Here is a 17,211-nt window from a genome sequence, read left to right as displayed (position 1 = left end):
GGAGCGGGGCCGGCGGCGGAAAGGGGTCGCCGTGCCCAAAATCCCCCGGCGGGACGGTGCCCAGAGAGGCGTCGGCCTTCGCAGGACAGTTTCGTAGCTGGGCTTTTTGTTGGGTTTCAGGTCTTTTTTACTTTTTTCTTTTTTTTTTTTGGTGGGGGGGACACCTTACCCACGGTTGGGACCGGCCAGGTTTGGCGTTGGCGAATGTCTCGGTGCAGAAGGCAACTGATGGCAGAGGAATGTGCCAGGAGATGACACCCACTGCGTGGATCTGAGGGCTGACAGTCGAGCTGGGGGGGCTGAACGGTCTGGTTTGTCAGCAGGGGAAAGCGGGAAAGAAAACAGGAGTGCTGGAATGGGGTGTTTATTGAGGAAGGCTCTGTTCTGCAGCGGTGAAGTGGATAGAGGACTGTGCCATCAAACTGTCAGTCACCCTTTGGTCCAGTACGCCTTACTGTGTACTTTGCCTGAAGACCTAAGTGGGCTCACAAGGGGCAGGATCGGGCTGTGTGGTCAGCAGCTTTGCCCCTGATGGAGAAGGGGAGAAAGAGGGTCTCTCCTCCCTGTTGGGTCGGTTTGGGAAGAGGGAGTGGAAAGGTAGCAGAGAGACTTCCACCTGGTCTCACCCATTCTGAGTCCCCATTCTTCCACCAGAGACAGGTCAGAGCCCTAATAATTTTTCCTGCTACCACCTGTCCTCCTGAAGACATCTTCCTATACTAGTCATCCAACTGGACTGCTGATAACCTCTGCTCTACAAATAGTGCTGTATGTGCAAAGAATGCACCATTATATGGGGGAGATCACTACATTACTTTGTGATCTTTGCAAGAAAATTAGCTGAATGATGCTGAAACCATCAAACTTATACTGCCTTAGGTGAAGGCATTTTCCATTTTCTACCTTTGATTTCACCTGACAGGGGAATGTAGTAGAAAGGATAGTCACAGAAATATATATTTCTGTAACCAAATATATATGTATCATAGATATATATATATGTACAAAAACCATGTAGTATTGTGATCTGGGGCCTGATCTTTCACGTACTGCTGCAGTTGCAATCAAACTTGACTCTGTAAAGTTTATGGTATCATGGGATCACAATCAGGCACAGATATCTATTACTGGGTCTCAGGCCTTATCTGTATTCATAGTAACTAACTAAATGAAGCCCATTCCGTGTAAATCAGTTTTAAGTCAGCTTAAACATAGCCCCATGAAGATTTCCATCACTTTAACTAAACAGAATTAGAAAAATACTTTAGATTAACGATGCTTTGATTGAGCACAAGGTATTAGTTAGCCATTCTCTTCCTCCATTCATCATTCACAGGAAAGAAACATTATTATACAATCTGTAAATCCAATCAGAAGTTGCTAATGTGGCCTGAATTTTGAATAACAGATACTGGTATTGAACTTGTAGGCTGTTATTCATAACAATGCTTGTATGAATTATTTTGTGTAATACATTTTGAGGAAGCCATAACGCTTTGTAAAACACAGAAGACAAAAGGAGTAATTTATTCATTACAAATAATGCAGTCATTTTGAATACAGAATTACTGTGTAATCTTAAAACAAGTTGAGTCTGTCGGGCACATTGCTGTGAGATACTGTGAGTTGTTTTGGAGAGATAGTGGTAGAATGCTGTAACAGTTTTAAGTTAGTGAAGCCCCCCTGTTAACGGCAGAAATGATAAGGTTTCTTTCCCAAATATTTGTTATGCTGAAAATAAACTTCGAGACCTGAAAAGGTTACCTGTTTGAGCACCATCAATAGGATTAATGCCAATTCAGGTATCCTCTTTCTCTTTTTTTAATTTTTCAATTATGAGAAACATTTGGATGTTGCTTTTTTCCCTCTGTTTTTTTCCTGTCTGAAATGTATAGGAAGAGGGAGAGGAAGATCAGTGATGAGCACTTTTGAAAATGCTGCCTTCCCCAAGGTGGAAATGCTGCTGATGTGTGATTTTACAAGAAAGAAAACTGCATTTGATGCCGTCTGCAGTCCTGGACCAAACCCAGAGTGTAACTCAAACTGAAATAGAGTTTGTTGTTCTAGTACTGGGGCAAACACAAAACTGCCTTTAGCAGCCTGCTCTCAGGAGACATTCTCTTAGAATGAGGTAGTCGGGAGACTGAATTACTGCTCACCGACTTAGGTGGTGTTCCAAGGTCAAAGTTAGGAATAAAAGTGAAAAATGCAGTAATAAACTCTTGGTTTGAGGTTGTTGGAGGTGACAACTGCTAATTTAGTTGGGACTTGCTTAGATGGAAAAATATACCCTGAAAATTATTTTAACTAGGTAGGCTCATCATTTTCTGGATGAGCCTTTTGCTTCAGACTGCAGACTGGAATCAAATTGAAAGTGTCGGAGTCCACCTCTAGCTGAGCAGGTCAAACAAGTCCTACCTAATCCAGCCTGATGCTCATTCTTCATGATCTACAAGATTATTATAAACTAATCTGTTAGTCGCTGAAAAATCAGCTAATGTTATTTCTGGCCAGACCAGTCTTGCTTCCTGTGGAATAAAGGCCATGTGGAGCAAAAATGAAATAGTCATGCAATACATTATTGAAAATCTAGGACTTGTCTTTGGAGTGTTCAGGAAAAATTTAAAATAGTAAACTGCTGTTTTTCATACTGTGCTTGTTTCTTTCTTTGCACTGCAGCTGATAGTTTTTTGTGGTGGTGTAAGGATTCAGAGTAGAATTCAACTGTCTAAAGCTTTACCTCATGTTTACATTATTTACTCCATAGCAGCTAGCGTCAATGCTGTTTGGACTTGCCAGCACTGGGTAGAGGAAGTAGAGTGCACAAATAAGGCTTAACTAGGCTTACTAATTGCACTAAGTACCTAAAATATCTTTCAGAAAACTATTAAAAGAAGTCTATGTGATAAAAGATGTTAGAGAGATATTTATGTCAAAACAGTGTTGTAAAGCAGTTCAGTGAGAGAGATGTTTGAAAACAACTGTTTTCAGTAGGCAGCGATTACCACCTATTTTTATTTGTGTCTTTCTATGTCATTGATGGCTGTTGATATAAAATGTACTCTCACAGCAAGTTCAAAGGCAACCACCTACCTACTTATTTTGTGATATGCAACATTTACTGTTAATCCTCCCCATAGCCTTTCCTTTGTAGTCATCTTCTGTATAAAACTCTATTTATGGCAATTTTTGCAGACCTTGATCCTCAACTGAATTCAGTGAAGCCATCATGTACATCAAAATAAGCTTAACAGAGTTCAGTGTAACCCTCCTATACCCCAGACAGATCATTGTTATGCTCTAAGAATGAACTACTCTGCACTGTTAACTTTAAGAAAGTAATTCTAAGTAACTGAGATCCTGATAACAGTTTACTTTTAATGCTTCACAATGAAACTACAGAAGTCCTACCAGACTTTGTGATTAGTGGCAAGTACTCGTGGATTTCTGTCATGCTGCCTGGAAGCTGCAGTTTGTGCCTCCACATCACCCCTGACAGCAGCATTCAGCAGTGTGGGGGACCATGGAATACCAAGCATTTCCTGGCCACAGGGTAAGGTGTGGAGCCAAGCATGGCACTTTCTATTTGAAATGCTGATTTGCATTTCTTTTAGATTCATCAAAGCAGTATGGAAACATGTAAAAAGAAAAAAAAGGAGGGGCTTTATTTATTTTTGCTTTGCTTATTATGAGTGTAGAACTCATGGTTCTGAAAGATGTCAAAGTTTGTACATGACTGTCCTGTGTACCTGCAATGCTGAACTCGGGCAGTGTGGCACACACAATGTCGTTTCAGCTTAAAACAGGAAAAGTAATTTTTAGTGGTTACAATAGCTCAGCATGGAAATCCTTTCAGGATTGAGACATTGAGACAGCTAAGAAGGCAGCAAAGTCCAACAATAGATTGGAATATTAGGTTCATACTTGATTAGCAGACATCGAAGTACCAATCCATTTCATAAAGATTACTCACAGTTTTGGAACCAATTCAATAGAATTTAATATAGAACGATAACTTTTCTGCAGATGCTTTGATCTAGCTGATAGCCATTTGTAGTGATTTACTCAAGCACTTTGAAACATTGGGAAAGTACAGTTAGGTCACCTAATGATGGTAATTTTGCTTTTAGTGTAAAACCGTAGTGTGAAAAGGAATAAGAAAGCATCTCTGAAAGACAATTTAATGTGATGTGGGATCTGGGCCTTAGGAAATATGTTAATTAAGCTGACATTAAAATTGTGTGATGTCATTATGGGGCACAGCTAGAGAACCTAAATAACCTGACCTGTGAGAAAAATGTTAAGAGTGCATCTTCCTGAAGCTTTGTCCAGCTTCCTGTGTTAATCAGTGGGATCTTTGCATGACCATAGAGCAAAACTGCAAATTCATAGACACGTTTTGAGTAATCCTAATTTGAACTATTTGGGGATGAAGGTAAAATGCTGTTAGTTTGTTTAGGTTGTAAACAGTTCCTGGGGAAGGTAAGAAGAAAATTGTCCTAATTACCTATATATCCTTTTTTTCCTTTAATTACTAGAACATTTTGTTTAATTGCCAGTAGTAGTTTAAAAGGAATTTTTTCTCAAAATTAAAGTCCTCGCCCTCCTCTCTTCTTTTTTCTTTCTTCTTGATGATAACACAGAATTACCTCAGTTGTACAAAATGAGCCCACGGTTGTTTTTTGGTACTGCAGTGGGTGCGTGGGGGAGGTGGGCTGGCCTTCTCTAAGGTCCATGGAGACCTGGACTGAAGGGCTCTCATGGGGAGTGGGAATGGCCAAGTCTGGGTTTGCCACTGAGGCTGCGGCTTCTTCCAGCTCTCATCAGCCAGTTCTTGAAGCATTATGACTTACAGAGCATCATTTAAAAGGCATCTGAAATAGGGATGTGATCCATATGTGGAAAACCTAAGAGCTTCAAGTATCTTTGCATTGGTTATGGGCATGTTGAGAGTTTAAAAAAATGTAGAAGCTCCACAGGTCTAAAACAGCACTGCAATAATAAGCATTCTAAAACCAATGACAAATGTGTCTCTTTTTGCTCTACCAGTCTGTCCTAAAATAGGTGTAAGTGTTCCAGCATGCAGAAGGTGAAGGATGGCATATAAACAATTGCTTGTTTACTTTTCCCACACTCAGGAACTAGAGTAAATGCAGCCCAAAGAATCCACAGAAATACTTTCCAATCGGAGCAGCAGAGATTGGGAAACAAAGCTGTGAACGTATCATCCTGTTCGCTTAAAGTCAATGTGGGTTTCCCTCAAAATAGGTCAATACTATAATCAAATAGCAAGGTACTTAAGAAATCACAGCAAACAGAAAAAGCTGCTTTCAGAATCTGCTGAATTCAAAGTGGGGTTGATAGCCCCTGGGCTGTTGCTCGCGTATCCTTGTGGCTGCCCTCAGGAGCAGGCAAATGTTACGTTATTTGAAGGGCAGAGGATAAAGGGGATTGTCTGGTGGCACAAAAGGAACCACTGTTGGAGCCAGGAGATCTCTGCAGTGCCTTGTTCTATGGGAAGGTCACTAGACCATGCGTGTCTCTGTTTCTGTTTAAGCTTTGTCAGCTCTGCTTTTAGTTCCTTTACAGACAGGTGTTAGCAGTGTCACTTTCTACTATTTGCTGCTATTCTCTTTTGAAATAGAAGAGCATTTCAGAAGAAAGCCCCCAACCGGTTTCGTTCATAAATGTAAAGGCAGTATACAGTATGACTCCATCAGGCTTTCTGGGCAACGTAGGATCAGAGCTTGTTACCGTGATCTTTGGCCTTTCCTATTGCCTGGCTCTGGCTCTTCCATGCACAGGAGCTTCAAGATCATGTAGTCCGTGGCTTGGGGGAGACCCCAGTTCTAGATCCCCTGCAGCCGCTTCATCAGCTTGTCCTATCAGGTTCACCATCTCAGTGATACTGTGTTTATACAACGCACATGCCCTGCATGCACCTACAAGCCTGCTTTATCTCTACTCAGACTGCTGTGAAAGTAGATTTTGCTGTTCCTCTGCTGCTGGAAGGACTTCCCTGACACCCAGGGAGATGTGATAACTACTCTATCTCATTCCGCCCCTGTGTTGTGGGATAGCCAAACCCAGGGATCAAGCTCTCAGTGCGTCACTTTGACGTGCTGCTTCCAAGTTCCTTTACACCTCGCTTTTCTTTTGCAGTATCTCTGTTACCTGTGTGTGCATTATTACACTGCCTAATCCAGTATTGATTTTTTCATTGTTTTATAATGCAGATCAGAGTTACTAGGCAATTCCAGCTCCTATAGCTGTGTTCCGTGGCTGTCACACGTGCTGCTTTAGAACTCTACCTTTTTTCTGAGAAGGATCGGACAAAACATCCATGTTTTCTCAATTAATTCAGGATGCAGAAACTTTACTGTGTCATGCCCTAGACACCAGGTGTAAATAGGAGTTGCACTGCAGATTTTGCTTCCTTTTGTTTCAGTATAGAAAGCAAATCTCTTACAATAAACACATTTACAATATGTATGCTTTTCACTTATATTTTTGTTTCTTCTCCTTTTTCCCAAGTAAGTGGAAATCTTAGCTTCGGGAAGAAGCAGGGTGAAAGTATTCTGCAGTGAAGAAGTTTTATGTGGCTCCAGGACAGAGAAGCTGAGTATTTGCTTGTCTCTGACTTGAAAAGGTACCTGGAGATGGCTGTTTATATGCAGTGTTTGGGTGTGAGGGGCAAAGCAGGCAGATTTACATTTACATTTCTTTGCTGCTTTTTTTTCTCTAGCTCCCACACACGAGCAATAGCCCTGCAGGGAAGGGTGGGGGCAAGATGCGTATGTTGGTTCCTATTTCACCATAAACTTTGCTCTGAGTGCTAGGACTTCTCAGGGGAAGGCAAACCCTGCTTTACCGTCATTGGGGGTATAAATCACTCCTCTGCGTAATCAATACCACGGTTAAGGTGCTTGGGGAGGGAGGCAAAATCATATACTCGGGCTGTGTCATTCCAGAGTGAACTAGGTGCGGGAGGACACGTTGAAAGGTTCGGGAAAGGTGGCAGGCGGGGGGAGACCAAACTGACACCCTGCAGTCTCCTAGCCCCAAGGCAAAGATGTTGTTTGGTATCACGGTGAAGTTGCTCAAGCTCTCACAGCCCAGGCACCAACTGCCAGGGACGGTTCCTGACCTGTGAAGCTTTCCAAGGAGGTGCACGAGGCAAACGTGGGGAGGTAGGTGCAGCACCTCTCCATTTTATACGTGAGGTTTTTGAGTAACAGGCTTGCCAAAGGTTATGTGGGGAATCTCTGCGGAGCCAGGAATTTATTACCCCTTGCCCAAATCTCAGGCTGGTGCCAGATGCAGACAGGTCGTTTGCTGAACGCTCCACCCTGACTCTCGCATACCCTGTGAAACCAGTGAGTTTCCCAGTTTAGAATACATTTATTTTTAAACTGCACAGGCAGGGATTACGTGTTTTGACAAACTCATGCTGGAGTGTTGAGTGCCTTGTGGATTCTTAGCCCCTGAAACATCATCATACCTAACTGCTTGTTAAACCTGCTGCCTAGCAGAGTCCCTCAGCCCTCCTGCGGGCTCCCAGGCAGTGCCGGAGTGCAAGATGCCTTTCTCAGTCTAGCCTTGCCCTTTTTTTGTTGAAATCGCTAGCAAAGGTGAAGGTAGACTTTACAGGGGGAGAGCAATTCAGGGCGAATTGCACTCACAAAACAGACAAACTGCATTTGAAAGGTGGGATTTTAAACCCAAATGTCTTTATCTCATTTTTTCAGACCTAATTGGTTAAGCCTATGTGCAGCATAGGTTGAATTTTAAATGTTGCACTGATAACTCCAAGCTGACATCAGGACAACTGATGATGTGGTATCATAGTTGGTTTCAAGGACAGGTCTTACTTTGGGCAGAGCAGAGTCCATTCTCACCAGAGTTGTATAGCTCTTGATAAAAGCTTTCTCAGTCTTATGCATGTGTGAAGTGCAGGTGGTGAACACTGAGCTTGGTACCGCAGTGCAGTGGAGCAGGAAGTAATCCCGTAATAGGGATTCCAGTGGTATCCCCAGGGTCACAGCGATGAGCAGGCAGCAACGTGAGTAAAAAGCAGGACACAAGAGAATGTCACGGGGTCCTGTCACCCTGGCTCTCCTGGGATCTTGTTTGTAAGGTGAGGGGGGATAACTGCAGGCTTCAACCCTTCTTCTTACAGTGAAGTTGAATAAAGCATATTTTGTTGAGATTCTTAACAGATAAACGCATTAGAGTCACCACTGGTTGGCTTAGCCCAGTAGAAGAGTGTGTGGCTGCCCAAAGGGGCTTTCTCTCTTTCATGCATTTCTGCCCTCTTGTGTCACAGCAGCAGCCTTGCTCTTTCATCTTCCTGAAAACTGGTTTGGTTTGGTTTGGTTTGGTTTTTTTAATAGGGTTAGTTTTCAGGCAGGCAAGTAGGCTGGTTTGACCCCCTAAACTCCATTCCAAACTGTGGGAGTGCTGGAGCCAGCAAAAGGAAGGGGATGGTACTTGTAGGGCGGGCCCACCTCTTTTGGCAGCAGCCTGGTTTTAGCTTTGAGTTAAAGTGATTGTGAAAGTGCACGCAAAGCAGTCTTTTCTTTTTGGGGTGAATGAAAGCCTTCCAGGTGTAAGCATGGGGAATTAATTGCAGCATTTGCACAGCCCAGTTCTCCTGGAGTCTCCCACACAGCTGGCTCACCTGACATCTCTTGGCATTAGAGAGACGTGGTATCACCAGCAGCTCTGGCAACTTCTATTTCTCAAACCTTTCAGCTTCCTCCAGTGGCTGGAGTGGTGGTGAATTTCTGCAAATGCAGATGCAGCGTCAGCATCACTGTAGGCCCAGTGAAGCTTCTGAATTCATAGAAGCATATGGATGAGTGCAGCTGTCTGATCAAGAAGGTATTTTGTAAGTCACAGGTGAAATGACCATCTTTTCTTCCAAAGATGCACCTGTAGAAGGTGGTGTGCCTGGTTTTTATAGACAGTATTATGAAAACTGTCAATCATTCAGGTTGTCCTTTGCACTGCATCTCCGTTCTTTGCTTTGGAAGTGACTTCACAGCAGGCTAGTGCTCAAATTCTGTCAGTTTTAGACAGTAGGTGCCTGGGGTTAAATTCGATGCTTTGGCCCTCCAATTCCAGCCTTAGCAAGAGGGGAATGGGGAGATTTCCCCTTGATTTGTGGTGTTCCCTTGGGGTTCCAGAGCTTCCATCAGGGCAGGGAGGAGGGAGACCAAGGATATCTGAAAATCTTCAATGCAAACAAGACCAATACACACACCAATTACCTCAGCGTAAACAACCAATCACACTATAATGGGGAGAACCTTTTGAGCCTGAGGAGGGTGCTTTGAAGTGCCTCTGCTCAGAGATTGCCCATTAATGCAGAGAATTGCACCAGCAGCGGCTGTTGGCTCCCATGAGTAGAGTTTGGTGGCAATGACAAGGAGCTGGGGGGATTGAGGGTGAGTTGAATGCTGTGATATGGCAATACAGTAGTTAAAATTCCAACAACGATGAGGCAGTAGCCAGTGGCAACCGGGCTGTAGGCTTGCATGTATCAGCCAACACATATCATTGATGGCAGTGCGAAGGAAATAGTATTTTTTGTTATATATATGTGTAGTCGTTGCCTTTGTGTCCAGGAAACTGCTTGACTTGCACTGTACTTTCCCAGTAATTCTGCAGCCTCCTATGGCTTTAGGTCTCTCTGAGCCCCAAGTGTCATTTTCTCCTTTGAAGCACTACACTGCTTGTTCAGGTGGCCTGATCCTGTGCTGGATGGAGTCCACTGAGAATCTTTCCAACTTTGTGAGCTGCTGATCAGGCCCTATAGGGTTGAATTCAGTCTGTTTGCAGATGAATGCTGCTACCTGCGTAATGCTGAGGGCTGCAGCAGGTTCCTCAGCTCTGGTCTCCAGTCCTAGAAGAGGAATCAAACGCAATGAGTTCTTCACAGGCTCTTCTCCCCATGCCACGTGCCTGCTCCTCTCTTAAAGTTCCTTTAACGTTCACTGCGTACAGCCCCTGTCCAGTCTGGGACCAATGTGCTGGCTTTGCCCTCCTACACTCAGCAGAGCTGCACCATCTACCTCTAGACATGACACATCAGTGCAATAAGGGCAGACATTTCTCCTGTACACGCAGAAGTGAATTCCAGATTTTTAGCAGTCCCTACATGATTTCTCATATTTTCTGTGAAAGAATACAAGCAAGTCATACCCAGGCTAACATAAATGTGTCTAACTCTCAGCGGGGAGAGGATTATGTCAATTTAGGCTAATAGCTGCCAAATAATAGACACGCAGATACTCTCAAATTGGTTTAATTTATGTCTGCTGGCCCTGACAATTGGAAGAAAAGATAAATATACACAAAGGGTTCAAAGCTTGGGGTGTTGTGATGCTAATTGAAAAGTCACCAAAGGAAGCCTGTATGGTGTGTGGGAATCTTAGTGCATGAGATTAGTGTCTAATTAGTGCCTGGGAGCTGGAGCGCACTCCTCCCAGCTGTCTCAGACTGAGAACAGGCAGCTTGGCCCATTGCAATCAATTCTTGCCCCTGATACCGGGGATGAAGGGGTATTGATGCATATTGAGGGCAACAGACAGCGTGGTGACGGGAAGATACAAATAGTGCCAGTGCTGCGGCAGGCTCTCCTGACGTGCACAGCAGCAGTGTCAGAGGTACTGCTGTCTAGGTGGCTTGCCAGGTCCTGAGCCACAGCAATGATACAGGCATTTGAGAACTGAGCTCTTTTTTTTTCTAACAGATGCACAAATCTTGTTGTCTTACTTTCTGCCTCTTTCATGTCATGTTTGCAGCAGATGACAGAACGCACTCCAGAGGCCCTGAACTTCAAACCCTACTTTAGACTCTGAAGTGAATGCGTACAGGTGGTGGCACCCCCTTCCTTGCATCATGTTTTAGAATCATGACATTTAAAAAATAGAGGTTTCATCTGTCTGTCAGTGTCCCGGTATTTCCCTCTCAAGCTTTTCCCCGGTGTGCAAATGAAAGGTAAGAATCAGAGATTTAAGTAATACCCTTCTGTCATGAATCTAAGAGGTTGGCCTTTAGAAAAAGAGAGACATGCAAAATTGTAGGAATTGGTGTCACTGATGGATCACTGACACCACTGAACTAATCAGGGCTTTGATTAGGCACAGGCCTATTCTTCTCAATTGTTTTGCATTCATTTACGAGAATCCTTATTTATTTCTTCATTTAAGAAGGCTGTTTTGTAACTCTGAAGAGTTACATGTTTTCTTCTTTTCCCTGCATTTGGTTTTCTGAACCTTAAACAAGTGTAAACACAGTTTTAACCTATTACACACCCTCTCAATTAAACTAGCCAGCATTAAACCTCACACAGGCATTGAGCAGCAGTACCAGGATGGTTCACTTATGAACACTACAGAAGCTAGAAAACTTTTCTTCCCATGTCACCAGCTCAGTAACACAGTTTTGGTCAAACTGGAGCCAGAAGTGGGATGACATAAGAAGCCTGTGCTCACGGGCAGTGGCCTGGGACTGCGTGAGCTGGTGGTTGTACAGTCAGCTTTTCCGGCGATCAGTGCATGGCCGTTTCTAGTAGAGTTTCCTTAACCCTCCAGTCAACCAACCCTCTGGACAACTAACCCTCTTCTCCAGCTGTTGAGATAAAGCTAAATCACCCATGCTCTCCCCAGTAAGAGCTAATTACAAAGAGGACATGCTTCATACAGTAGCCATGTTGTTGTAAAAGTGATGCTGTGGGGAGAGGTAAGGTTTGCTGACAGAGCTAATACCTTGTCTGATCATGTACATAGTTGGGAAAAGTTAACAGACTTTCAGACATAGAAGTTCTTCTACAGGTCTGAAAGAGAAAAATTGAACTTCGAGCTATTCTGGCCCCCTCTCAAAAATCCCATAGAACCATTAGACACAACAGCCCCAGAGAGTCAGCTCTACCCGTGGATAAAGCCAGCTTGCAGGGCAGCCCCGAGAGCCCAGGTGCTCCAGGAATCTTAATAGCCTATGTGGGGCAACAAATTCCTGAAGCCTTGCTCTTCGTTCAGTAAATGTTTGTCAGTTCTAGGTGGGTATTAGTAACGCAGCTGTCAGTTTTTACATCATGTTTTTTAAATGGACATCCTTTGTACTAGTCATCTTTTAAGATACTTTTATCTTAAGCAAAATATCTGTGGGTGCCATTACTGATGGTTTCAGATACTACGGGACAGTAACATTATGATAGTGAGTGGAAGTTGGTCAGTGTGGCAACTGATGCAGCACAGGAATTTGGTGACAGCGCTACAGACTGAAAATGCTACGTGCTGGAGCCTGGCAAGGAGCTAAGAGCAGATAAGACATCTGTGTAATCTCACTGTGAGGTGAAAAGGGGGAAGAATCCCAAATCAAGCACGTTCAGTGGAATGGAGCTCGTGAAGGGACTGCTGTTTGCTTGAACAGCTTTTCAGAGGAATCTGAAGAGGACTGTCTGGCCTGATGGGCAGGTTGCCTCTGCCAAGATGCTGCCTCCTCTTGGGAGCCACAAGAGGAAATATTTTCCCCTTGCCCTGACCAAATTGAAACAGTCCCTCCTCCTTCCCTCCTGCTCCCTGCTGAGCTTGGGGTGTCTCTTGCTTCCAGGACAGGAGCAGCAGGGCCAATGATGTCTACTTCTTCACAGTGTCCATTTAAAGTCAAGGATTGATGACAGCTGTTGGTCCATGAGCTCTCCTCTTCACCTGGGGGAACAGCCCTGCCACAAGGGCATCTAAGGTAACACAGGTGGGTGTGAGCAGACCGTCAGCATCCTGCCATCTCCCCAGAGCATGGAGGAGGCTCTAGCAGAGGGGATCCGCCACGTAATGACCTCCAGATGCTGTGTGTGATCAGTGCCTCCACTGCTGAGTTTTGTGGGGGTGCAGTGGGCTGTGTGCAAGAGGAGAAGAGGAGAGATTCTCCCCTGGCACAAGGACTCTTCTTTTGTACCTGTTCCTCCTATACAGAAACTCAGCCAGCTGTCCCACCAACTACTCCTCGCACCTCTCAACAGGCTGGGAGACAGGCAGATCTGGAAAGGCCTGGCAACCTACTGGAAAAAGTTCTTTCTTTCATCCCCTTGCAGGACATCCTTTCTCTTTTAATGTTTTCTGCACAGTAAAGAGCAAAAAAAAAAGGAGTAAGGAGCTAAAGAGAAGGAGTTGCAGAGGAGTTTCCAATTCCTGTAGGAATCTGTGCACGGCACGTTGGGTCTGCAGGAGACCAAAGCTGTGCTCAGCCCCACGAAACCTCAGCTGTAAATCCCAGGACCACTCCTGGTTTCTGAGCCAATCCCTCAGTATTTAGATAAGGTACTGGACTGAGCTGGAATTGTGCAAGCATATCTGATCTCATGTCAGCTAAAACCCCCTAAAAATCAGCTTAAAGCACTAGCCTGTTCCAAAGAAAAGTGCCAAACCTCAGTCTGGAGCTTCTAAGTTAAAACCAGAGATGCTTTTTCAAATGAAGTATAAAACCAGCTTGCTTTGCAAATGATCTAACAACTGCTTTCTCCAGGTAACTTCCAAAATAAAATTCATCTATTCAAAAAAAAATTCACCCATTAAAAAATTTAAAAATCACCTATTCCAAAATAAATTTCAATGTCTAAGATGATGCCCGGGAGATCTATAGAAGTCTGGTTTAACTGGGGTAAAGCTGAGGTGAGAGACAGGTCAAAATCAAGCTTACCATGGAGGCTATCTGCAACCTTTGTGGAGAAAGATTACCATCTTGCTGAGGAGATCATGTTTCTGTTGTTATCAATAACAAACTGGTTTATACCGTTTACTCTCCCCTCTTTGTTGGGTTATCACCTCTGACAGCCGGGAGACTCGACTCGACACAACACCTAGGGTGAAGCTGTGATGAGGCTGAACCATATTATTGAATCAGAAGTGTTGTCCGACGGTATCACCTTCTGTGAGAATGTGTAGGTACCACCATCCTCGTCCCAAAGCGCTTACAGCCCAAGCCAGAGAGCTCGTAAGGAGGAGGGTCATAGTAAAGCTGGGACATCTGTGCCATTTTGAATGTTGTGATTTATAGCTGTATTTTTTTTCAATAAAGCCAATTTTTTATTTCATTGCATTTTGATGTGGAAGCATACGCGATCTTACGGGTGTTGCAGTAAGAGCAGGCTGCCTTTCAGTGTATGCTTCTGCAGGGGAATGGCTTTTCTGTGCAATTAGCCGGGAGGATCGAGCTTCGTGATGGAGCAGTTTGGTCTGAGCCGCTTTCCCTCGCTGACCTGTTCAGAAAGCGCTGAGCAGGGCAAACCTGCCAGCTTTACAGCCTTGCCAGCTGACAGTGACAGGCTGCTGCTACAGCTGTGTGTGGAGACCCTCCTGCTCCAGCCGAGCTGATCCTGTTACGCTCCTGTTATGCTCGGCAGAGCAAGTCAGAACGGGGTGAAATGAAGAGGAAATGCCAGTTCCAGCCCTCCCAGATGGCTCCGGGCTACTTTGTACACTAACTTTTTCAGCCTTGGGAGGTTTTGAATATTAATTCCTCACCATCCACCAACTGCTTTTGGATCAGCGCTGCACTGCCGAGATCTTGGAAAGCTACCCCACTCGTGTGATTCTGGAGACATGAGCTGTGCCGTGTTTACTGGGCTGCCTGCTCTGCTCTCCTGTTTTGGAAATCCTCTGCTCTCCTGCAGGTATTAACACGTACAAGAAAGCTTCGTCACAATAAATAATAGCCAAACATGCCACTGTTTTTTCCGTCCATCAAAGATACCATCATACTTTTACATCAGTCCCAAGGAAAATCATCCGTGGGGCTGCAGAAAGGTCAAAGGTTTGCCGGTTTAGGATTTCGTGGGAATATACGCTTGTTTGGACTTGGCCCAAGAGCTTCGTTTACCTGTTTGACAGGTAACAATTAGCGAGTAATAGCTCTGCCGGCTGGAATGTGGCTGCGAGGGCCAGCGGGCGCTGGGTTACCTGGTGGGCAGGTGTGGGTGCAGCGCCCAGATAGGTATGTGCATGCACAGCATTCCTGGGAATCAGTTTTCCCTTAAAGATGCAGCAATGACTGCAGGGCACAAAAGGGCTGGGCTTAGCCCAGGCTCCAAGACGTTAAGCTGTTTGCAAGGTAAAGACATAAAGTAAATAGTGGAAGAGAAGAGGAGCTGAGGAAAGGGCTGTGAAAAGCAGCTGCCCTTTTTTTTTCCTCGCCTGGAGGAAGAGTTTTGATTCTTCCCTGAGAATCTCAATAATGGAGAATTCAGTATCATGGGAGATAAAAAAGAAGGGAAAAGCTGAGATAGGGCAGAGCTGATTTGAGGAGAAGTGCGTGTCTGTCTAAAAGTCACGCAGACGGGTGGCCAACATGGCTCGGGAACTGTCTGTAGGGATTTCGTGTGCATTGCTCACCAGCGGCAGCCCAGCACAGGCGCAGCAGCGTGTAGCAGAGCCGAAAAGCTCACTCGGCACCGCATAGATGTGAAGTGGGGAAACCCTGTATCAGTTGTTTCAGAAATGGTTAAACAGCTTACATGCAGTTACCCTCAACTCTGCCATTAGCAAGAAGCCAAGCTTTATGAGTTTATCGAATAAAATCACTTCATCTGTGGCAAACGGCCTCATTTCCAGCTCCTGCAGCAGTCAGGGGAGATTCCTGCATCGGCCCCGCCTGACGTCCGAGTCCCTAGAGGGAATCTGGTATAAATTATGTAGACAGTCAGGGACTTTGCAGGTGTTTCTAAGAGGTTTGATTTTTTTTTTTTTTTTTTACTGCACCAGGCGACCCTTCTCTTTTAGGAAGAGAAAGGTTTGCTCATTCTTTTCATATTTTATTCCCATTCGTGAACAGGCTTCTGTGTTTGTGTGTTTCCACTTACCTGTTTCATACTTGACAATCGAGCTATTGTGTGACTTTGGAGAAGCCACATCCTCTTTCCTGGTCTCTGTATTTTCACCTGCAGAGTTGGGAGTAGCGAGTCCCGCCTTATTAACCATGAGAGACACAGATGATAAGTACTGGTAGTTATATACATGTATGCTGTTATATATATATCACACTGTAATCCTTTTGAACCTAATTTCACTAAAATGATGAAGTATTCTGTATTTTTAATAAAGCTAATGTCTTTTTGACTTATAAATGCTTCCCCAGCTGAAAGGACTTTATCCTTGGTGTACTTGTTGATGTCATTTGAGGAAGAAGAAATCCAAGTATAATTAGAGACCATTTTCCTTGATATTAAAGGACCCGACATCACTTTAAGTCATTAAGCATTATTTGCACACTGTTATTTAGCACGACCTTCACTAAGGGATTCTCTTTGCTCAAGAGTGTATGGGCCAATAAATGGCCATTAAGCCTGACTACCAGCTGACACAACAGCGAGGTTTGGATTTATTCTCACAAACTCCTCACAAGCTACAAGTAAGCACTGCAGAAGCAGAGTCATCTCTGCACCATGGAACAAACTGAAGCAAAAACATAACCCTTTCTCAGAAAGTGCTGAGAAATATGTGAGAAGCCCCTTTCCCACCCCACAGCCACTGCCTAAGAAGATGCAATTATCTGTCCTGGGTTAACGAGAGGCTCATCCACTGCACTGGGCATCTCCGAGAGCCCCCACTCCGGGCACCTTGGGAAGAAGGGAGCAGCACTCTTCCCCTTCCAAGCATCCTCCACTCCGCATGGCGGACTGCTCCAGCTGGAGCCTGGATCTACGTCTCTGCGTGTCGCACCTCTGTGTCAACGCTTTGTTTCGTGAATCTGTCAGGCCACTGCCTGAACCCCGGTATACTTTTGACCTCCATAACGTTATGCAGCCATGAGCCCCACAGGTTATAAGGTACTTAAGGGAATAATTTTGTTTGTTATAAACCACGCTTCTGATCGTGGCATTTGGCATCTGCAGTGCTGTGTGAAAGAGCTTTCTGTCTCCCATTTATTGCTGACCTCTACAACCTGCAGAGTCCCGCACATTTTGATGTGTCTTCCTGTCGTGGTTTAACCCAGCTGGCAACTAAGCACCATGCAGCCACTCGCTCACTTCCCCCTCCCTCAGTGGGATGGGGGGGCGAATCGGGAAGAAAATAAAAGGTTAGAGCCGAGGGCTGAGATAAAGACAGTTTAATAAGAGAAAATAATAATAATAGTAATAATGAGAATGATAACAGAATATACAAAACGAATGATGCACAATGCAATTGCTCACCACCCGCCGACCGATGC

At 44.6% G+C, this 17,211-nt stretch overlaps 1 protein-coding gene across 1 annotated transcript in view; it reads right to left on the bottom strand.

Moving 5' to 3' along the window:
- Positions 1–15,980, bottom strand: part of GRHL2 (grainyhead like transcription factor 2) — an 82,872-nt gene extending 66,892 nt beyond the window's left edge. Inside the window, exons 1-2 of the mRNA XM_009638313.1 lie at positions 15,863–15,980; positions 9,733–9,907 (exon numbers count right to left, since the gene is read on the bottom strand). Of these exons, the coding sequence (XP_009636608.1) occupies positions 9,733–9,907; positions 15,863–15,980 (293 nt within the window). The remainder of the gene's footprint in view (positions 1–9,732; positions 9,908–15,862) is intronic.
- Positions 15,981–17,211: the final 1,231 nt, after the last annotated feature.

Source organism: Egretta garzetta, unplaced genomic scaffold (genome assembly GCF_000687185.1).
Source record: "Egretta garzetta isolate BGI_Z169 unplaced genomic scaffold, ASM68718v1 scaffold154, whole genome shotgun sequence".
Lineage (NCBI taxonomy): Eukaryota > Metazoa > Chordata > Aves > Pelecaniformes > Ardeidae > Egretta > Egretta garzetta.
Note: the sequence above shows the minus strand (reverse complement) of the source record. Positions and strands in the feature narration are given on the sequence as shown.